The sequence below is a fragment of the Peromyscus leucopus genome, chromosome 7 (genome assembly GCF_004664715.2).
Source record: "Peromyscus leucopus breed LL Stock chromosome 7, UCI_PerLeu_2.1, whole genome shotgun sequence".
In the NCBI taxonomy this organism is placed as follows: Eukaryota; Metazoa; Chordata; class Mammalia; order Rodentia; family Cricetidae; genus Peromyscus; species Peromyscus leucopus.
The window spans coordinates 98,952,253-98,974,495 of NC_051069.1; the positions used below are offsets into that span (position 1 = coordinate 98,952,253).

At 47.8% G+C, this 22,243-nt stretch overlaps 2 protein-coding genes across 3 annotated transcripts in view; one reads left to right on the top strand and one right to left on the bottom strand.

Moving 5' to 3' along the window:
• Nbeal2 (neurobeachin like 2) overlaps nucleotides 1-1,151 on the bottom strand; it is a 35,339-nt gene extending 34,188 nt beyond the window's left edge. For both annotated transcript variants that reach the window (XM_028886863.2, XM_028886860.2), the window contains exon 1: nucleotides 459-1,151. In XM_028886863.2, the coding sequence (XP_028742696.1) occupies nucleotides 459-557 (99 nt within the window). In that variant the 5' untranslated portion in view covers nucleotides 558-1,151. The remainder of the gene's footprint in view (nucleotides 1-458) is intronic.
• A 76-nt stretch (nucleotides 1,152-1,227) lies between these two features.
• The window catches only part of Ccdc12 (coiled-coil domain containing 12), a 58,161-nt gene continuing 37,145 nt past the window's right edge, over nucleotides 1,228-22,243 (top strand). Inside the window, exon 1 of the mRNA XM_028886865.2 lies at nucleotides 1,228-1,470. Within this exon, the coding sequence (XP_028742698.1) occupies nucleotides 1,375-1,470 (96 nt within the window). The 5' untranslated portion in view covers nucleotides 1,228-1,374. The remainder of the gene's footprint in view (nucleotides 1,471-22,243) is intronic.

Sequence of the window (22,243 nt, forward strand, 5' to 3'; positions counted from 1 at the left end):
GGACTGATGATCACAGGGGCAGCAAGAACAAGGGATCTAGGCCTGGCTGCCTCTTTCCTGGGTCACTGTCACCTTTCCTTGTGCCCAGACTGCTTGTGAAGTGAGGGCGTCCCTGGTGTTGGATAGGAATCAGGTTCTTTGTTTAGGAGTGGGGGAAAGTTTGCTAGGTCCAGACAGATCCGATTGGTCCTAGGGATTGATCGGTCTGGAGTGCCCTAGATCTTGGGTGGCCAAGAGAAGGCTGACTTTGTCCTTATTCCTGTCCTGTTTTGCACTCTTGGAGTGAATGGCCCATGCATCCTAGTCTGAGCTGACATTTCCTAAGCACGGATAACCTATATGCTAGGCAGCCACCCCGTCTCTTACTGTGATGGAAGGTCCTAGATAGGTTAACCCAGGAGGACAGTGAGGTTAGGGGGCTGTGGCATTTGAAGGAGCTAGAAGGGGAGAGCATTCACCTGTGGACCAGCTTTATAACACACATTCCAGACAGGGAGCACCGTTGCTAATGGACTAGTCATCTCCTGGAAAGAAGGGTAGGGAAGGAAGGCGTGCATGCATCTGGGGCCGTCTGCTACAACTTCTTCATAAACTGGGAGGATGGAGTAAGCTCTGTGGCGCTTCCTTGGCCCTGGTTGGTGTTTGCTTTTCTCCAGAGACCGGAGTCTGACCCTGAGTGCGCTGCTGCTCCAGAAAGGGATGAGGGGTCATTCTTGAGTTCAAAGGAAAAGGCCATGCAGCCAGGCCTCGAACTGTGCAGGTCTGGAGCAGAGAGTGGACAGAGAGGCTTAGGAGCAACGCATCAGGCGAGTCCCAGGTGCCCCTGGCTGCTGTCCGTAGAGGAGGTTTCTGGTGTCTGGTGGTGGTGCTTTAAGACGATTTCCTTACGTAACCCAGACTGAACTCGAGCCCGTAACTTTGCTGCCCCGGCCTCGGAAGCGCTGGAATTATAAGCGTGCGCCACCACACCCGGCTCAGGGAATGTTTCTCATGGCATCCGCTCCCTGGAGAATCAGCACAAGTGGATAAGGAGGGTAAACGTTCTAAGAGGGCGACCGGGAGAGGTGGGTGGTGGTTAGGCAACACCAGGGCCATCGACTCACTCTAATCTCTTCCTCTCAGGTCTGATTCTACTTGCTTTCTTACTGACTCGTGTTGGACAAATCGAACCTGCACGCCTCTCCCCGACCCAGCCGGCTCACTCGCTGTACAGGTTGCTCCAGAGCAAAGGGCGTGTCCTCCTGTAGCAACTCAGCGTTGATTGGTTCTCAGGGCTTCCGGCTCTCCATTCGCGTCCCGGGATTGGCCAGGAAACGTTCTTCTACTCACTGGGCCTGCGCAGAGCGGAGAGACAAGGAGGGGGCCTCGGGTAAAATGGCGGCGGCTGCTGCCGGTGTGGGCCGCCTTGAGGAGGAGGCGCTGCGGCGGAAAGAACGGCTGAAGGCCCTCCGGGAGAAGACCGGGCGCAAGGTGAGGGGCGTGGAGCGGGAGCTGCAGGCACGGAGGCCAGTGTTCTGGCTCAGAGTGGGAGAGCCGAGGACTAGGGAAACACTATAGTCAAGATGCGCGTGCGCGCGAGAGTAGCGCATGCGCAATGGAACGGCGCCGGACTCCGGGGCTGAGATAGGCTTGTCTCTTCAGCCCGGGGGCGGACCTCGCGCATGCGCTTTGGGCAGTGGTCCCCGCGGGACAATTGAGATGCGGAATCCGTGCGAGTTGTTGCAAGGACAACTTTCAGGGTTTTTTGTTTTGTTTTGTTTTTCGAGATAGGGTTTCTCTGTAGCCCAGACTGGCCTCGGACTCACAGAGATCCTCCTGCCTCTGCCTCCCGAATGCTGGGATTAAAGGCATGCGCCACTACCGCCCGGCCGACAACTTTTTACATGCTTTGGGGGTTCGCCTTTTCTTTTCTTTCTTAATTTTCTTTTCTCTTTTCTCTCTTCTCTTCCGTCCCCTCCTTCCTCTCCCATCCCTCCCCTCCCCTCCCCTTTTTTTTCCGTTTTTGGTTGGCCCCACCGGCCCGGCTTTCAGTCACCTGCCCACCAGGGTTCCGTTTGGGTAGGACAGCGAATGACTTTGGTGTGGATGTGCAGCCGGAGTCGATCCGGCAAAAGTCCAAACGATGTGTGGGTGGACTGCAGGGAAAGAAAGCTCCCTTTTCTTTCCCAGCTTGGCTTACTGTCCTCTTAGTTACCAGATTAGGAAGCACTTTCCTTTAGTTAGCCAGTGAGATGGCCTGGATTCATCTCTACTTGCTGGTCTTTCCAAAGTAATGAAGAGGGAGAACTCTGAAATTCACTACCTGTGTGCAGACTTTGGCTGTGTCACTTGATGGTGTGAGACTTGAGACAAATCGTTTCATGTTCCTGAGCCTGGTTTCTTTCAGTTCTCCAGCGGAGGAATAACCGCGTTTATTTTTCATGGGTTATTTTGAAATCTAATAGGGAAAATCGGTAATGAAAAGCCCAAGAGGCTGGGAGTTGTTGGCTCTGTTGTTATATAGATTTAAAAAAAAGTGTCCCTCGATTAATAAAATAAAACAGATCTGCCACTTCCGACTTAATAATCAAAAAGCAGATTGGTCGGTCTCGGTTGGCCTTTGTTTTCCTTTCGGAATAACTGTGTACTACACCTTGTGCTGTGCTGTGGGAAAGTGAAAGGGGAAGTACTTGAGAGCGGGAGCTGGCCAGATGGGCTTCTGCTTTTGTTGGCAGCCTGTGGGAGCCATCAGGTCCTCCAGCACCTGACCCAGGGAAGCTCATCTGTCACTCTGCCTCACTCTTGAGGCAGGGTCTGTCCTCTAAACGAAGTTTGTGTTGTGGGTTTTTTTGTTTGTTTGTTTGTTTTGGGGTAGGCTGGCAGTCAACAAGCCTGGAGATCCTCCTGTCTCTGCCCTTCCACAGTGCTAGGGTTAAGGGCAAGTGCAAGCCCATGCTCAGCCTGTTAGGGGGGTGCTTAGATCTATACTCAGGTCCTCCTAACAAGCACTCTAACCACTGAGCCATCTCTCCAGCCCCAGCGATGACATACATAGCGATAAATAGTTTTGTGGTTTTTTTTTTGTTGTTGTTTTGTTTTGTTTTGTTTTTGTTTTTTCCTTTGGTTTTTCCAGACAGAGTTTTCTTTTGTGTAACTTTGGAGCCTGTCCTGGAACTCACTCTGCAGACCAGGCTGGCCTCGAACTCACAGAGATCCACCTGTCTCTGCCTCCCGAGTGCTGGGATTAAAGGCATGCACCACCATCGCCTGACTGAGATAGTTTTTTGTTTTTGTTTTTTTTAGATGAATTTTGCTGTGTTGTTCAGGCTAACCTTGAATTTAGGACTCTCCTGTTTTATTCTCCCCTGAGGAGCTGATATTACAGGCAGGTGGCACCATGTCCAGCTTTACATTATTTTGAATTGTATAGCCTTGCAGTAATTTTTTTTTTTTTGCTGTTGCTCTGTTTGTTTGCCTTTTGTTTTTTAGAGACAGGGTTTCTCTGTGTAGCCCTGACTGTCCTGGAATTCTGTAGATCAGACTTGTCTCAAACTCAGAGAGCTGCCAGCCTCTGCCTCCCAAGTGCCAAGATTAAAGGTGTGTGCCACCACATCAGGCCTGCAGTAAGTTTTGAAATTAGTTTAAGTGGTGTAACTTAGTTCCTTTTCAAGATTGTTTTGGCCCTGAAGGCTGGAGGACCACTGTGGGTTGAAGGCCAGCCTTGGATGCATATTGAAAGGGACCTTTCTCAAAAGAACACAACAAGAAGATTCCATCTGAATTTTGGAATGAGTTTTCCTGTTTTTATAAAGAGCATTGTTGAGATTTTGTAGGGATTGCCTTGAATCTGTAAATCATTTGAGATAATGTCATCATTTTAAATATGGGATGCCTTCCATTTAACTAAATGGTTTTCAGTTTCTTCAGCTGTGGGTGTTGTCTTGTTAGGCTTTTTGTTTTGTTTTTGAGATAGGATTTCTTGTAGCCTGAGACTTGTTTCATACTCATCAAGCAGTAGAGGATGACCTTGAATTAAATCCCTTTGCCTCCAACCTCTCAGTGCTGGGATTATAAACCTGAGCCTCCAGATTGGATTTTATATTGTACTGGGGACCTTTAATTGTATGCTAGGAGTAACCACTGAAGAGGTCTGGGTTGTTGTTTTGAAGATTTTATCTTTTCTTGGGCCAGGAGGAGCATGTCCTGTTCACATGTATTTGGGTGTGCAAGTGTGTCTGGACATGTGTCAATATTAGGTGTCTTTATTGATTTCATTCCATCTTTTGTGTATGTGTATGTAGAATGTATATGTGCACATGTGTGCATGTGTGTTATGCTTTTGGAGACCAGAGGTTGACATTGGGTGTGAGGGTTTCTCTCACTGAATTCTTGCTCAGATACTAGCTAGACCTGCTGGCCAGCAAGCTGCAGGGAGGAACCTGGCCCTGCACCTCTGTGCTAGGGTTACAGATGTGTAACCACACTTTGCTTTTTTGTTGTTACGTGAGATCTGGGGATCTGAATTCAGGTCCTCATGCTTTCAGAGCATGTGCTTTATTGACTTAGCCAGTTGCCACATTTTTTTTTTTGAGACAGGGTTTCATGGTGTAGTTTTGGTACCTGTCCTGGATCTCACTCTGTAGACCAGGCTGGCTTCGAACTCACAGAGATCTGCCTGGCTCTGCCTCCTGAGTGCTGGGATTAAAGGCATGCACCACCACCACCATCACCCGACCAGTTCCCATATTTTTATTTGTTTTTTTGTTTGTTTATTTGTTTGTTTATTTATTTTTTGAGACAGGGTTTCTCTGTTTGGCCTTGGCTGTCCTGGAACTCTATAGACCAGGCTGGCCTCAAACTCACAAAGATCCACCTGCCTCTGCCTCCTGAGTGCTGGGATTAAAGGCGCACGCCATCACTGTCCAGTTCATATTATTTTTAAAACAGTCTCTTCTCACTGAATCTAGACCTCATCACTTTGGCTAGGCTGGCTGGCCAGTTAGCTCCAAGGATCCTTTTGACCTCTGCCTCCCTCAGTGTTGAGGTAACAGGTGTAAATCACCTGGTTTTTATATGGTTGCATGGGTGCTAGGGATCTCAGAACTCGGGTCCTCATGTCTGCATGGCAGGCACTTTCCTGATTGAACCGTGTTCCTAGTTCCTTTTTTTTTTTTTTTTTAAAACTCTTGTGGTTCTGGGGTGAACTCAGGGCTTTGTGCATGCTAGCCAAGAGTTACATCTCTGAGCTGATCTGTTCCTCGTTTACTTACTAGGTGTAAATCTATTCAAATTTTTTTTCTTCATGAGTCAGTTTAGATGGTTTGTGTTTCTCTATGGATTTGTACATTTCATCTGGATTATTCAGTTTACTGACACACTGGTTGCTGTTTATTTGGGTTAAATTTTCACAGTCTGAATTCAGAAAGTTTTTGGCTTAGTTCTAGAAAGTTTGCATATGGGAATTGTGTGGCTTCTGCGTTAGAATGAAGAGCTCACTAGTGGTCCTTGGAATTTTCTCTCATTCTCTTTAAGAAGTAGAGCTAGAGAGATGTCTCAGCAGTTAAGAGCACTGGTTGCTCTTGCGGGCTGCCCGGGTTCAGTTTCCAGCACCCATATGGCTCCTCACAACTGTCTGTAACTCCAGTTCTAGGGGATCCAATATCCTCTTCTGGCCTCCACAGGCACTTCATGCATGTGGTACACATACATGCATGCAGTCAGTCATACACTCATACATATAAAATTGGAAGAAAAGAAATCTAAAAGTAAAGTAGAAGTAGCTGTAAAGCTTCCATGTTGACTCGGAAGTTTTTGCCTTCTCCTGGTTTGTTTCCTTATCTACAGGCTCTTTTGGAGGAGGTGGAGGGTTTTGAGACATAGTGTCCATGTCCTTGGCTGGCCTGGAACTCAGAGATCTACCTTCCTCTGCCCATTAAGGGCTGAAATTCAAAGGTGTGTTGCAACAGGCCTGACCCTTTCTCTAGGTTCTAGATTTTATCCCTTTGTCTTTTTCTTGATTAGAAAGGGAAGTTAGAATGTTTTTCCCTTGCTTTTCAGTTTGTGTGACAGAATGTTTTTTTTTTTTTTATTCTAAAGGGGTCATTGGAGCTGGCAGTCTGTTCCTAAATTAGCAGGATTATATCCTGAGTCTACCATGTGCAGGCTTCAGGTGCTGAAAGTGTAGCAGCGGGGAAAGCCGGCTCTCCCAGTTACCTTCTGTTTGCCTGGGGAGACAAATACCAAGTGCACTGTGTCTAGTGTTAGCTGGAGATAGCCCTGCAGAGGGAAAGGAGGAAAGGGAGATGGGAGTTCCTGGAGACTCTGGTTTTTCTAGTGTTAGCTGGAGATAGCCCTGTAGAGGGAAAGGAGGAAAGGGAGATGGGAGTTCCTGGAGACTCTGGTTTTTCTAGTGTTAGCTGGAGATAGCCCTGTAGAGGGAAAGGAGGAAAGGGAGATGGGAGTTCCTGGAGACTGATTTTTCTAGTGTTGGCTGGAGATAGCCATGTAGAGGAAAAGGAGGAAAGGGAGATGGGAGTTCCTGGAGACTCTGGTTTTGTCTGTAGCTCTAACGGTTTCGTTTATTATTAAATACAACAGCACTTTCAGAGTTAACTGGGTGAATGTGTCACCAGCCCAGATTATCTTATCTGCTCTTGATGACAACCCGATAAGTCAGTGGGAGGAAGGTTTTACGTTAATTTCTGGGTGGAAGCTCAACTAGTAGAGGTTAGAGCATGTGCCCAAGATCACATGACTGAGACCAAATGAGCACTAGAGGAAGGAGAGACCCTGAGAACAGAAGATAGCTCTCTGTTGTTTGATTTTTTGAGACAGGGTCTCTCTGTGTAACCCTGGCTGTCCTGGATCTCACTCTGTAGACCAGGCTGGCCTTGAACTCATAGATAATCCTCCTACATCTGCCTCCCCAAACCCGCTGATAAGTCTTTTTTTTTTTTTTTGGTTTTTTGAGACAGGGTTTCTCTGTGTAGCTTTGCGCCTTTCCTGGGACTCACTTGGTAGCCCAGGCTGGCCTCGAACTCACAGAGATCCGCCTGGCTCTGCCTCCCGAGTGCTGGGATTAAAGGCGTGCGCCACCACCGCCCGGCCCGCTGATAAGTCTTTTACACACTAAATTTTTACCTTTATTTTGTGGTACTAGTAATCAAATTTAGATCCTCAGGCCAGTTAGGCATTCGGCATCACTGAGCTGTGTATTCCTGGCCCTCTCATTCTGAGACATGGTCTTGTTAAGCTCGCTTTGAACTCACTCTGTAATCCAGGCATACCTTTTGAATTCGTAATCCTCCTGCCTCAGCCTCCTGAGCAGCTGGGATTACAGACCTGTGCCACCAAGCATTGCTGCTCCTCCTCCTTGCTGACTTGCTGGGGTGTGATACTCATGAGAGTGAGTTTGGGAGCTCCTTACTATATGATCTTTTCTTATTTTGTGGTGCTGGGGTGAGCTCAGATCTTAAACATTCTAACCATATACTCTACCACTGAGCTACATCTCTGTGTACTTTCTGATATGTTCTGGGTCTTGTGAATTATCCAATCTTTAACAAAATTTGGGTTAAGGTGATGATTCAGTGGGCAGAATATTTGAGGCCCCGAGTTCAAATCCCCAGAACCTATCAGTTTTCCTAGTGCTTCCAGAGTGAGGTGAAAACCAGAGGATCCTCATAAATTCACTGGTCAGCAGCCTGGTGTACACAGCACTGAACAGCATCTAACCTTTAGTGGTGCACCGTGGCACACTGTGCCTGTGTGTGCACATGCACGCATACACACACCACAAAATAAATACATCTTCAAAACCATCAGCTTCTGCTGACCTCCTCTGCCTCTAGCTCACTCTAGGAGTACTGGATTATAGGCATGTGTTTTGATATTTTGTTTGTGTTCTAGCAAATAAAGCTTGTCTGGAGATCGGAATGTGGAGCTAGCTACTAGTTAACCATAGAAGCCAGGCAGTGGTGGCACACACCTTTAATCCCCGCACTTGGGATCTCATATCTTTGATCTCAGTACTTCAGAAACATACATGTGTTTAGTCCCAGCACTAAGGAGGTTGAGACAGGAGGTGATATGGCTGGGCGGAGAGAGGAATATAAGGGGAAGGAGACAGGAGCTCACCTTTTTGGGGGAGGAGACAGGAGCTTACCCTTTCAGGCTGAGGAGTTGGTAAGGTAAGAGGTGGCTATGGTTTGCTCCTTTGTCTCTCTGATCTTTCAGCATTTACCCCCATATCTGGCTCCAGGTTTTTATTTTTAAGGCCAATTAGGTTTCAAGCTGCAGGCTTGGGATTCCACATCTGGCTTTTTTTACTTGGGTTCTGAGAATCAAACTCAGGTCATCAGGTTTGCATAACATCTGTTTTTATGTGCTGACCCAGCTCCCCAGCTCCTAGATTTCAAAAAACTTTTCAGTTTGTGAAAACGATGCACATTTGCATCACTTGAAATTGCATTTCAGAGTCTGAATTTGGATCATTTAAGGTTTTCCTTTCATAGTGCTGGGCACTACAAGACCTAGCTTGTGCTAGCCCGTCTACCACTGTTAGAGTGACTGCAGCCAACTTGTGTTTTGTAGCCACCACCACACTGCTGCCACTAATGCCAGCGCCCTCCAGCCAAAGGGAAAGGGTAGGTTAAGATGGCTGGTACAGAGCAGACTGTTCGAAGGTCCACTGGCAGTGAGACATGCAGAAAACAGCTGGCTGCCAAAGCCACGCAGAGTGTACCCGCTACTGGATGGGTGTCGGCGGGTACTGTGGCACTCAGTGAAATGAACCGCTGTCAGAAGTTCAGTGAGCTGATCTGCAAACTCTCAGCATCTGGTGTAAGAAATTACTTCAGGACTTCAAAACCAATTTTTTTTTCTTTTTTTTTTTCTCTCTGTGTATGTGTGTGTTGTTGTTGTTGTTGTTGTTGTTGTTTCTCAAAACCAATTTGTACTTCCAGAGTGTAAATGATGCTTTGCAGATAAAATGGAGGTAAACGGGGCCTGTTTGGCCCAACCTCTTTGAAGATACCAGCCTGTGCTGTCTGTGCCAAACCTAACCATTATCCCAAAAGATATCAGTTATCACGTAAGTGGAGAGCAAGCTTAAAAACCTACTGAGAAGCTGGGCAGTGGTGGTGCACACCTTTAATCCCAGAACTTGGGAGGCAGAGGCAGGCAGATCTCTGAGTTTGAGGCCAGCCTGGTCTACAGAGTAAGTTCCAGGACAGCCAGGGCTACACAGAGAAGCCCTGTCTCAAAAACAGACAAACAAACAATAGCAAAAAGAATTCAAAAAAAGGGCTGAAGAGATGGCTCAGCAGTTAAGAGCATCTGTTGCTCCTGTGGAGGACCTGAGTTCAGTTTCTAGCACCTACAGGGAAGCTAACAGCCATCCATAACTCAAGTTCCAGGACTCAGGTACTCTCTTCTGACTTGAGAGCACCAGACATATGTGGTGTATACATATGCATGCAGGCAAAACACTCATATGCATAAAATAAAATACAAACAAGCACATTTTGAAGAAGGGAAAGAAAAAAGGCTGTAGCCTGTCCCAGCTTCCCTCGTCCTGCTCGTCGCTGTCGCCGTCGTCTTTTCTGCCACATTTGTATGTGTGTGGTAGACTGTAAAACACGAAACGTGCTGTTAACTCTTCTTCAGTTGTACGAAGTTGGTGGGGTGTTGCGTAATCATCACTACTGTTTCCAAAGCTCTTACCAACTTTAGCGAAACACTGCACCTATTAGGCAATAATGCACCATTTCCTTCACTCCAGCTCCAATTTTCATGAGGTTTGAATTTCTCTGCTCTAGAAACTTCATTAGATAGTAGATATCCTGTTGTGTTTGGCTTATTTTGCTTAGCATAAGTCCAATCTTTCTCTCTTTTTTTTTCTTCTTAATTGTTGTTGTATATTATGATGGGTTTAAGGTATGTAGGGAGGTCAGAGAACAACTTTATGGATCAGTTCTCTTCTCCCACCTTTATGTGGGATCTGTGGGATCCAGGAATCAAACTCGGGTCATCAGTCTGCATTGTAAGAGCTTTACTCTCGGGGTTGGGGCTTTAGCTCAGTGGTAGAATGCTTGCTAAAGCCCTGGGTTTGGTCCTCAGCTCTGGAGGAAAAAAAAAAAAGCTTTACTCTCTAGACCATAATATAAGCCTAGTTGGCACAGATTTTCAGTGTTCATTAATATTGTGCCAAGCATCAGGATTTTGGTTTTTGGTTTTTCGAGACAGGGTTTCTCTGTGTGACACGCCTAGCTGTCCTGGAACTCACTCTGTAGACCAGACTGGCCTCAAACTCACAGAGATCCTCCTGCCTCTGCTTCCCGAGTGCTGGGATTAAAAGTGTGCACCTCCATTGCCCGGCCCGATTTTGTTTCTTTTTAAGGCTAAGTAATAGTACGCCATGTGGCTGTACCATATATTTTGTGGGTTTTCATGTCTAAGGATTGAACCCAAGCTGAGCTTGCACTCTATCTGCCACAAAGCTTCACCCCCACTGACTCTGACTCTCATTTTATTACCCATTAATCCAGTGATTTGTTGTTGTTTTTGTTTTTTTGAGACAGGGTTTCTCTGTGTAGCCCTGACTGTTCCAGAACTCACTCTGTAGACCAGGCTTAGCAGGAGCCCTCTGGCTCCTTCTCTGAAGTTCTTAAGTAACATCTTTCCCGCCTTGATCTAAGTGAGAGGGTGTGTGTGTGTGTGTGTGTGTGTGTGTGTGTGTGTGTGTGTGTGTGTGTGTAAAACTATCCCTTTCCAGTGAGAAATCTGCTCTGACCACTTAGAGATTAATAAAGGAAAAACTCTTAATAATAGCACTCAGCTGGTTCTGACTCACACACAAAAGGGGCAACAGCCTCCTACAAAAAAAAAAATGTATTTATATAGGCCTTAAGCTTACACGTTCCACATTGGCTGTCATCCCTAAATCTCTTTTGAGGTTTCTAAGAAGCTTGTTTACTTCTCAGTCTTGAATTATATTGGAGGCGCTGCTCTTTTAGTTGAATTCTACTTTGTGTAACTTAGTATCTCCTAGTCAGGTTTAGTAGTTCCTTAATAACATCAGTTCATTATCCCAGTTTCTCTATGTCAGAAGGACAAGTGTCTACATTACTTGGAGTTAATTTTCCAGCCCACAGTGGCCTCTTGTACAACGTGGTAAGTGGGGAGATTGGGAGGAAGTGTGGACTGTCTGTTCTCTGCAGATAAGACCCCAGGAGGCCCCTCCCTTAGGGAGGAAGTGCTCCACATTTTTTATTTCAACCCTTTGATATGACAGTAGACTACAGGACTAAGCATTCACTGTCCTGGCCTGCACCTGCCAGTGGGGAGCCCTTGGACCCTTAGCACCTGCCCCTTGATGGCTCCCAGCAGCCCGTGACAGGTCCTCCAGTGAGCTCCTCCTGGGTGGGTTGGTTTCTCCCATCATTTTGTCCCCCACCCCAACTATAAGCTTATATATATATATATTAATGGTATTGAGTTTGGAGCGGTCCTGAGATTATGGGAAGTGCAGACAGATAAGATTTGGAGTCACATTGTTTTTTGTATATTGTTCAGCACACAGCTCTGTGTGGAGACACACAGCTTCCTGTAAACTTACAAAGCACTTCCTGGTGAGCCAACCTGCTGTGACAGGTTTGTGAGGGGCATGGAACAAGAAGGGTCCTAGAGGGGAAATGATGTCGCCAGACTCTAGTACCTGCAACTCCTGTGGGGAGGTGGCCACCATAGGGCGCTGCCTACAGCAGTGTCTTGTGGTCAGCCAGCCCTGGCGGACAGTCGGAAAGACCAAGCACAGTGTTGTTGTCAGGGAGAGTCATGCCGAGTCTGAGGCCCCTTAATGGAAAGAAGAGGTGAGCTGTGAGTGGGAGGGGAGAAGATGGGGGAGCTGGAAAGGAGAGTTTTCCAGGGGAGCTGTTCAGAGGTGGGAGCATTCAGGGACACAGTTTGTTCCTGAAAGTGTTGGGGGATTTGGTGACCTAATCCTGTTGGAGCCAGGATTTCCAGCTGGGAGAGCAGCCAGCTCGGGCATTCTCCTCCCCTATTGTAGCTGACTCTTTTTTAATTCTTCTAGAACCTCCAAGCTAAATGGATAGGTAAGCAGCCTCAAGGCTGTGTGGATGGAGCTCTGTGGCTCCCTCTCAGTGCTGTCCAGCAGGGCAGTGTGAGGCCACTTTGTCCTCTTGTGACCCCTGTCTTCCCTGGTGTCCAAATGGAGTCACTGTAAAAATGACTGACTTGGCACAAACACCCCATGGCTGTTGGCTTTCTAGAGCATTGGGCCTGAATTGGCAGCCTCTTGCTTCCATAACATGGAGAGAGACCGACCAGTGGTGTTTCTCCCAGTCTTTAAGGGTTGGATGTGACCTTGCAACCAAGGGCTGATTGACAGCTTGTAGCTCATCATCAGCTCCTAGACTATTGCTGGAGGCCAGAGCAGGGCTGTTCAGTAGAACTTTATGTCGTGATGGTTATCTGTAGTCCCCAGTGTCCGGACCCATAACCACAAGCCCCGTGTGGATTTTAGCCCTTGACGTGTGGCTAGTGTGAAATTCAGTTTTAGTTAATTTACATTTAAATAGCCATCTGTGACTCCTGGGTACCTTATCAAACAGTACACCCCTGAGGCTCCAGCTCAATGCATAAGAACCATATTTCTACCTGAATCCTATTTACTAAGATTTGAGGGGAAGAGAGAGGCGAGAAGTCCAGAAGGTCCCCCAGGCCAGGATTTGGGAGCCGAGGGTTGGATAGAAGACTTGGATAGAAGTGTCCGTCTTCATGGCTGGCACCTCCAGCAGGTGACAGTCTCAGTGTCCTCTGTGTACACCCTGAGAGTGGAGCACGCTGGCTGTGATCTGCACACTTAGAAGACTCTCAGCACAGAGAAAGGAAACAGTGCCAGGCTAGAAGAAAGCGCTTTCTGACCTGTGAGTAGTGGGGAGGGCCCTGGCCAGTGTGGTGGCCTGGGAAAAGGAGCAGTCAAGAGAGGAGAGAGGGTATGCAGTCTCACTGCTGTGTCCCTCCTGTGCCTCAGCCAGGTGTCTCAGCCACATCCTCATGCCCAACAGCCTGGTGCAAAGACAGCCCAGGAGGTCGTTGTCCTGAGCTGGCAGCCTCTTGCATTGGGCAGTCATAACATTTACATAGCCATTTAAGGCGCGATCTCACCTTGTATTCAGTCCCAGAGTTGGTTATTAGCTCACTGGCACTTACCAGCCCACGAAATCGGGCTTAAAGAACCTTCCACCGGGATGCTTTGACTTACTGCTATCCCTGTATTGTACCTTAGGACCCGGCTTTATCTTCTCCGCTCCTTGCCTCCATTGCTTAGAGATCTGCAGTCTTCGGTCCCCATGAAGGAATTGTCATCAGGAGCAGAGATTGTCCTCAGGCTGTCTGGTGTGGCACAGGCCCAGTGCTGTAGCAGAGAGAGCGCGGGTATCAGTGCCGGGCAGACCTGGCTTAAACCTCAGCTCTGCTCACCATAGCTCTGAGACCTTGAGTCAGTCTTTAAAGCTCTGCCTACTCCCTTATCTGTAGAATTGAGATGCGGCTTCTACTCTCATTGGTAGCTGGGAGATAGAGACAATGGAGGCTACAAGTGTCTGGCACTGGGCCTCTCATAAACAAGGATGTGTATCTTTCCTCTCCTGTGAAGGGGGCCCAGGTAGCCCTCTGCCCTCTCTGCTAGGTGCTAGTTGGTTGAGCTAGCCTTGCTGTGATGGAAGCACAGACCTTGACTTGATGCATCCTAGACCTAGTTCCTTGAAGGCAGAGTTCATTTTGAGGGCAACATGTTAGTTAAGAAGAAAGGAAAGGACTGGAGACTGGTTAAGAACACTACTGCTCTTGCCGAAGGCCAGAATTCCATTCCTAGCACTCACATTGGTGGCTCACAACTGCCTGCAACACTAGTTCCAGGGGATCTGATACTTACTTCTGGCCTCTACAGGCATTGTGTACACATGCATGCACTCATGCACACACATATACACACACACACACACACACACACACACACACACACACGCACGCAAACATACGCAAACATAACTTTATTAAAAAATAAAGGTTTTTAAAGAAGGAGGAAGAAGAGAAGGAGAAAGGAAATCCTGGCATGGTGGTGTCTCATCTCCCATTCTTGCTAAGTCTGTCTTTGTGAGTGAGGTTCTCAGACCTGAGATCAAGGAAACAGAGAGAACCTTGTGGGTGTCAGCGTGGGGCTCCATCAGCACCTGTTGATGAGCCAACACTGACAGTTTGGATGGAGTCATCCTCCCAAGGGTGTATATGTGTGAAAGCAAAGTACTGGATGAGTCAGAGTTCAGACCTACCTGTGTGTCAGGAGCATCCGGGAAGACAGTTTGTAGTTCTTCCCTGACCCCTCTTCCAGCCTCCTGCTCTGGCCTAATGCACACCCAGGACACCTGATATGTTTGTTCCCCAGGTGGCCTGGTATGACATTTTTCTAGGACTCTGTGATAGCTCCCTGACATTCTGTTACTGGAAGTAAAATAGCTTCTTTTTCTGGAACAGTGGCCACCCATCCTCAAGCAGCCACTAACTGGTGTTTATGGAGTACCAGCTGTGTGCTCAGCTTTGGGCTTGTACTGTAAACCAGACGGCCTCCCTGCCTCAAGGGTTCCTATGGGAAGTTTGGAGAGACTCTCAGCAGGGAAGGTGGTAATGTCAGAGACTGCATACATACTGCTTCCAGGCCTCAAAGACCTCTGTGCCTCTGGGGCAGGCATGGGTGTGGGCCAAGGGACAGCATCTTAGGATGAGCTTGGCTTGTCTGGGGGGCAGAAAAACCCCTGGGAGGCTGGGGTTGTAGCTCAGTTGGTAGAGTATGTGTCCAGCACTAACAATGTCCTGAACAGCCTGACACTCTACCCAAAATCAGGTGTGGTAGCACACTTCTTAATCCCTGCACTGGGGAGATAGAGGCAGGAGGACCAGACAGGGATGGCTAGAGTCAGGTGAGGTCTAGAAATGGATTTTGGCAGGACGTGGTGGTAGGGGAGCTCACTCCTGAGTGTTTTTAGAGTATGTGGGGAAGTAGTGTCCAGGCCCTCGAGGTTCTTTCTGTGTAGCAGAGAAGTCGGAGCCCCACTAAGAAGTGAGCGTCCTTTCCACTTTGTGAAGGCCTTACTGGCCCCAGCTTGTGAGAGCCACTGGTCCTCAGGAGAATTAGGACCATACTGAGAGATTTGAGGTTGCCCAGTGTTAGGATGCTAGTGGCCTCATATGTCCTTTTATAGTCATTTTTATACGTGAGCTATTGGGAATTTAGTTCACTTATTCATTAGGGGCATGGGCAGTGAGATGGGTCTTGTTTGTAGTTCAGACTCACCTTGAACTTACTATACAGCCCAGGCTGGTCTCAAAGCCAAGCTTCGAGAGCCTGTGTGAGCCACTGTGCCTGTGTGGTCAGTTCCTACTGCTCTGGATTCCCAGGTTGGAGGAATACGGAATATGCTGCTATTCCCACTTTTTTGGTGTTGCTATACAGCTATGTAGTCCAGGCTGGCCTCACACTCAAGGTCTCTCTGTCTTGGCCTCCCACGTGTTGGGATTATAGATGTGTTCTACCACTCCCACTTTATTCTCAGTTTTGTATGCTAGTGTACTGGCAAACAAATATGTGTACACATATATGTTGGTTATATACCTACCAAGGGATATAATTATAGGTCCCAGAATATAGGACAGATCCTGCCAGACTCTTCATCAGAAGCGTGAGACTTCCCTCTAACACCCGATGCAGTAGATCCCTTTCATGATAGCTGTGAGGGAGGAAGTAAAGTGGGGTCCCTTTGTGATTTGGTGATGAAATATCTTTCCATACGTTTACGGGAAGGGCCTGAGGAGTCTTTTCTCCCCAGCCTCCTTCTCCAGACAGGTCTGCTGTGTCGCCCTGGCTGGCCTAGTACTCACTGTGTAGACCTTGCTGGCTTTGAACTTGAAGGGCGCCCTTGGATCTGCCTGCTGAGTGTGCATACTTATGTGCTACTACCTGGCTTGCCCCTCCCCTTTTTATTGGATTACCTGACACTTTTTTTCCTATTGAGTCCAGAAATGAGGGGCAGGGAGTTCCTGGGGATTTGGGCCCAGGACCCCTGGAATACTGGGCATACCGGGTAACTAAGCACTCTGCCACTGGGAACCATCTCCAGCTGATTTCTAGGAACTCTTTTTTTTATGATTGAGTTTTATTATTTTTTTAATTATGTGTACTTAATGTGTGTAGGTGTGGGTGTGTGAGTGCAGGTGCCTCCAGAGGTCAGAGATGTTGGGTCCCCAGAGTCACAGTTATGAGCTGTTGTGGGTACTGCAACAGTACAAACTTGGGTCCTCTGGAAGAGCAGCAAGTGCTCTTAATCGCTGAGCCATTTCTCCTAGAAATCCCTGATTTCTAGGAACTTTTTGAGTTCTTTGTTTTATGTGTTTTTTAGTTTTTTTATTTAGATTTTTTTCCTTTGAGACAGGGTCTTACTACGTAGCCCTGAAACTCAATATACAGACCAGCCTGGCTTTAAACTCACTGAAAATCTCCCTGCCTCTGCCCCCCAGATGGTGGAATTAAAGGACTCTACAACCACACTGGGCTACAAAGGCATTTTCTTCTTCTGGAGAGAAGATCTCATGCAATCCAGGTTGCCAACTCCAATTTATTGTGTAGCTAAAGATAACCTTGAATTTCTAATCCTCCTGCCTCCACCTGCTGAGTGCTAGGTGTGGACCAACATACCAAATTTACACCGTGCTGGGGTTCAAACTTGTGGCCTTATTTTGTGTGCTAGGCAGGCTCTATCAGCTGAGCTGGATCTCTGGCCCAACTTTTCATGTTTGAATTGCACGGGTGTGTTCGCGTGCAGCCGGAGTCCAGCCCTGGGTGTTCTTCAGGAGCCATCCACCTTGTGTTTTGAAGCAGGGTCTCTTATGGGACCTGTAGCTCACCAATTAGACTAACCTGGTTGTCCAGTTAGCCCCAGTGATCTGCCTTCTCAGCACTGGGGGTGCAGGTGTGACTGGGTCCCGTTTGTGTGAATGCTGCTTGGATCCAGGGCCTCTTGCTTACGTGACAAGCACTTTGCCAACTCGGTTGTCTCTCGGCCCTTTCTAAAGTAGTCTCATGGGCCACTTTGCCCTTCTAGCACCTCTCTTGGTCTCTTAAGGAAACACAGCTATAGCTAGGTCTTGATTTCTTTTTTTTTTTCTTTTTTTTTTTTTGTTTGTTTGGTTTTTGGTTTTTCGAGACAGATTTTCTCTGTGTAGCTTTGCGCCTTTCCTGGAACTCGCTCTGTAGACCAGGCTGGCCTCGAATTCACAGAGATCCACCTGCCTCTGCCTCCCGAGTGCTGGGATTAAAGGCGTGCGCCACCACCGGCTTGATTTCTTTCTTTTTTTTTCTTCCTTTCTCTCTTTCTTTCTCTTTTGTTTTTTTTTTTTTTGTTTTTTGAGACAGGGTGTCTCTGTGTAGTCCTTGCTCTGTAGACCAGGCTGACCTTCCGAGTGCTGGGATTAAAGGTGTGCGCCACCGCCAGCTGGCTATGATGATATTTTTTTACATTATGTCCTAGAAGTTTTGTTGTTGTTTTGCCTTTCACCTTTAATTTTTGTATGATGTGAAGTAGGGATTGAAGTTTTGTTTTGGGGGTTTTGTTTTGTTTTCCTCCCCTTGTGGATGAAGTTGACTCAGTGCAATTTTAAATTAGCAATTGAGTTTTGACTGCTTGTTTGTGTTGTTGTTTGTTTTTTGTTTTTTAGTTTGTGGCAGTGTTTCACTACATAGCCAAGGCTGGCCTTGAACTTAATCCTTTTACTTTAGCCTCCGAAGTGCTGGGATTACAGTCATGTACCACCCTGCCCATCTTGGGCAGTGTGTTTTAAATGGTCATTAGCTTGTCTCTGCAGAGATCTGAATCAGGCTGTTCTTGCTGTCTGAACAGGCACTAAGAATAGCAGTGTGGGCTCAGACTGTAACTCAGCTGTGCACGTGTAACTAACGTGCACAAAGTCTCGGGTTCTTTGCTTAGCACTGTAGAACGTGGGTGCTGGAGCACACCTGTAACCACAGCACACAGCTGGGGCAGAAGGATGAGGAGTCTGCAGTCGTCCTCAGCTGTACAGCTAATTTGAGGCCATCCTGGATTACATGAGATCTTGTCTCCAAAAATGAAAATGCAGTTCATGAAGTTGATTTTTTATTTCCAGGCAAAGACATTCCATGTAGCATCTTGGGCTTCTAAAGAATACCTCCCCACAACAAACAGCTGTGACACCCCCATGAGCTCCTAGCTCATTTTTAATTCGCGTATGCATGAATATACAGCATTGTATACTCCACACCCTCTCCCTCCCGACATGAGTGCATCTTGTACCTCACACTTCCTCAGCCCCAACAACACTGTGTACTCCAACTCCCTACACAAATACTTTCTCACTCAGCACCTCCCCCACCACACTCATACTCTGTTTACCCCAAATATCCCCACAGTTACCCCTAGCCCCCACCTACACATCCCAACCCTCCACACATCCCCAGCATACACAAATTCCCATGAATACTGCCTCCATACCTCCAGCTCCACCACCTCCTCCCCAAGTAACAGAGGGCCTGGCCTGATGATGTGTCTGTTATGTGGGACGCTCCCCCCAACCCCCAGAGCCTTGCCTTTGATCTGGGGTGCTCTAGCCTCTTGGGATTTGCTTTGGAGGGAAGCAACAACATGTACTCTTGAAAGAATTCCAAGAAGAAAACCAGCTGTTTGAGTGACAAAGCCCTTCGGGAGTAATATCTCCACTCCAGGGCTGTTTTGATCCAGGGCTCAGGAGAGCTGTTCTGTCTCGAGAGAAAATGTTAGGGATTGGAACAGAGTGCGCTTGTCCTTTCAGTCGCCCCTCCAGCCTTCAGTGCTCTTAGGGCAGGGCAGTGGCTGGATGCCTGCATCTGGCCAAGCTTTCCTGTCCTGGGCCCTAGAGCTGTGATAGGCAGGTCCTTTCTCCATAGGAAGTGAAAGTGAGTGTATGCTGAGGTCACTCCTGTAAAGCTCACTGCCAGTGGGCCGTGGGGGCTGTCATCGTGTTTACTGTTGAGTGCCACTGTGCACTGTGCCAGGAGATCGAGGTTGGGGAGGCTAACCCTTACCTCAGGCTGGGGCAGGCTGAACCCTGCACACTGCCAGTTACCATCTAGTATACTACCCGATACTGTGGAGGGGAACAGAAGCCCTCAGCATACAGAAGGAGGGTGGCACTTACACACAAGGGCCATGTGTAGGTTAGAAGCTTCTGAAACGGTGTGGGTGCATGTACCCCACTTTTTCTCATCAGTTGGATTATAGGTCTTGTCCTCTTCTGAGGTCTTTGTCCCAGGCTGCATAACTCACAGCTTTACCTGGCCAAAGGACTAGAAAATACTCGAGATATCGAGTGGAAGGTGTGGAAGAGGAGGAGGGACTTTAGGCTGAGGAGGGGCAAGAACTGAGCAGGTGGAGTGGGGATCTCTAGACTCAGTAAGTCTCCTCCCACCTCTGTGTCCCTTGGGTGGCGTGACTTTCCTGGCTTGCACTCAGTTCTCTGTATGCAGTTAGAATCTTCAGATATGTGTCATCCCCAGAACAAGAGCAGACCTTTCTCTCTGTGACAGTATGAAGGGATGGGACATATATGCTGGAATGTATTTAGGGGTTTGCGTGTGTACATACATGTCAGTGGACAACCTGCAGGATTCGGCTCCCTCACCCATCATATGGGGTTAAACAGAGGTGATAACTTGGCAGTTAGCACCTTTGCCACTGGCCTCTTTTGGGTGGGGGTGGGAGGAGACTGGATGAGAACTTATCAAGAGTAACCTTGAAGTTCTGATCCTCCTGCCTGCTGAGATTACAGATGTGTGCCACCAAGCCTGTCCCTAAATGGAGAGGTTAGTTAGGTGACCTTGGGACAAGTATAGGAGGGCACCACTTTGAAGACATAGGCCAGAGTGTCGGCCTCTGCTGTCTCCATGGGGCCTGTTGATTAGATGACTTGTTCTGTGCCGGCCAGTCAGAGCGGTCACTTCACAGACGTTTCCTCATGTTTCCTTCCCTCAGAGTTTGTTGTCACTTTGCATTTCAAGAAATTGCAGCTCTGAACCAAAAACTCGCCCAAGGTCCCACAGTAGACAGTAGTCAGAGCCCTGTCAAGTCCTCTTGCGGTCTGGCTTTCTCAACCTTTCAGCTGAGCACATGAATTAAAAAAGCTCTGCTTCCCAAGGAAGCCTGAGTGTAGGTGAGGATTACAGAACCTCGTTTAAGTAGTAGTTCCTGCAAATAAATGTGCCAGTTCTGACTTGTGGTTCAAATGGCTTTAATTAGCATTTTATCACTTGTAGATCACACCAAAGAGGAGACAGCTGTCTTCCTGTCTCAAACTGTGACACTGAGAAGCAGCTGACCAGACCCGGGGTTAAAATAGCTTGTTGTCTCCTAGGAGTCTCAGCACAGTTTGTTGCTCTGCAACCTCTGACTTGCCTGGAAATTGATGTGAATTTTGCTTTTCAGACTCCGGGTTCTGAGAGTGTTCTGTATCGTCTGTCATCCCACTGACCACGGGGTTGATTTGATTGACCTGGCTAGCTACTTGGATGTCCCCTTCCTCCTGGAGCATAGCCTTCCCAACAGAGGCGGGCTAACTGTTCTTTGGTGACGGGTATATAGGTGGCCGGGTGGCGGTGCCCCCTGCCCTGCCCCACCTCCCAGTACCCTAATCTGGACAGGCTCAGAAACTCAGATGCTTGATGTTGGGGCTTGGTTTGAACTCGGTTCCATGTTAGAACAGAGGGACTGGAATGATTATTAATTACCTGCAGGCTGAGTAAGGGCCTTGGCTCCCTTATGTCAGCAGCCAGCCTTTGTGGCAGTCAGACTTGGAGAACATGCTGGGGTCACAGAGCACTGCACTGTGACCTCCCAGCAGAGCACCTCCATTTGTGAAGTCGGCTCTGGACACAGACTCTTGCCCCTGCTTCATCGCTGTGGAAAACAAGATGACTTTTCACCCCACACACTTCCTCAGGTCATTGCTGTCAGCGGCCATACGTAGACAAAGCACTTGGTTACAAGCAACAGAAATCAATGCTGGCTGGTTTTAAATGAAAATCAAGTATTGTGTATTTTGTTTAAAGATTTATTTTTTACTGACTGTGGTGGCGCACACCTTTAATCCCAGAATTTAGGAGACAGAGGCAGGCAGATCTCTGTGAGTTCATGACTAGCCTGTTCTACCATAGTGAGTTCCAGGCTACTAAGGCTACAAAGTGAGACCTTATCTTTAAGTGGGTGGAGTGTCACCATGTAGCTTTGGATAGCCTGGAACTCACTAGTATACCAGGCTAGCCTTGAACTTGAAGTCACAGTGGTCTGCCTGCCTTTGCTTCAGTTTTTATTTTTTAGTTACCTGCATTCCTATATGGTTGTGGGGGTATGTGCATGTGAGTGTAGTTGCCCTCCAAAACCAAAAAAGGCATCAAGTCCCCCAGAGCTGGAATTACAGCCTATGAGTCATCTGATATGGGTGCTGAGAAACAAATTCAGGTCCTCTGGAAGCAGTGTGTACTCTTAACCTCTGAGCCATCTCTCCATCTCCTCTAAGTGTTTAAAAAGAGAACTTAAGTCATGCAAGTCTGTAATCCTAGTACCTTTGGTAGCCCAGGTTAGCCGCCAACTCATACCAGAGGATGACCTTGGCCTCCTGATCCTCCTGCCTCCACCTTCTAGGTGCTGAGGTTACAGATGCTTAGGCACCATTTCCAACTCTTAGAATCCATTTTGTCGTAGCCGAGGGGTGTCCGTGCCCCCCCTCTGCAGAATATCACTCACAATTCCCAGTATTGTGTGGTATATGGATCAGAGGGCCAGAGTCACTTTCCTACTGCAAGATATGCTGGGACAGTGAGTGTGGAACACTTGAGGTTTCTGTAGTATACACTGGGCCCCTCTTTTCCTTCCCTGCTCCAAATGACGTGGTAAGGTAGACAGAAATGAGACCTGAGGTCGCCAGTTTCTGCACTTCTCTTGCTGTGTATTTTGTCTGAAACTACTGTAGCCCTGGAGGAGACATTACATCACGCACGTGGTTTCTCTCTTCTCATCCTGTCTGCTGTGTCCAGAGCCCACTGTGGTGACCACTGTAGCCCTTAGACAGGTGACCACTTCCTCCTCTGGTTTAGCTTCTTGAAGAGGGGTGTACTCTGACTTAG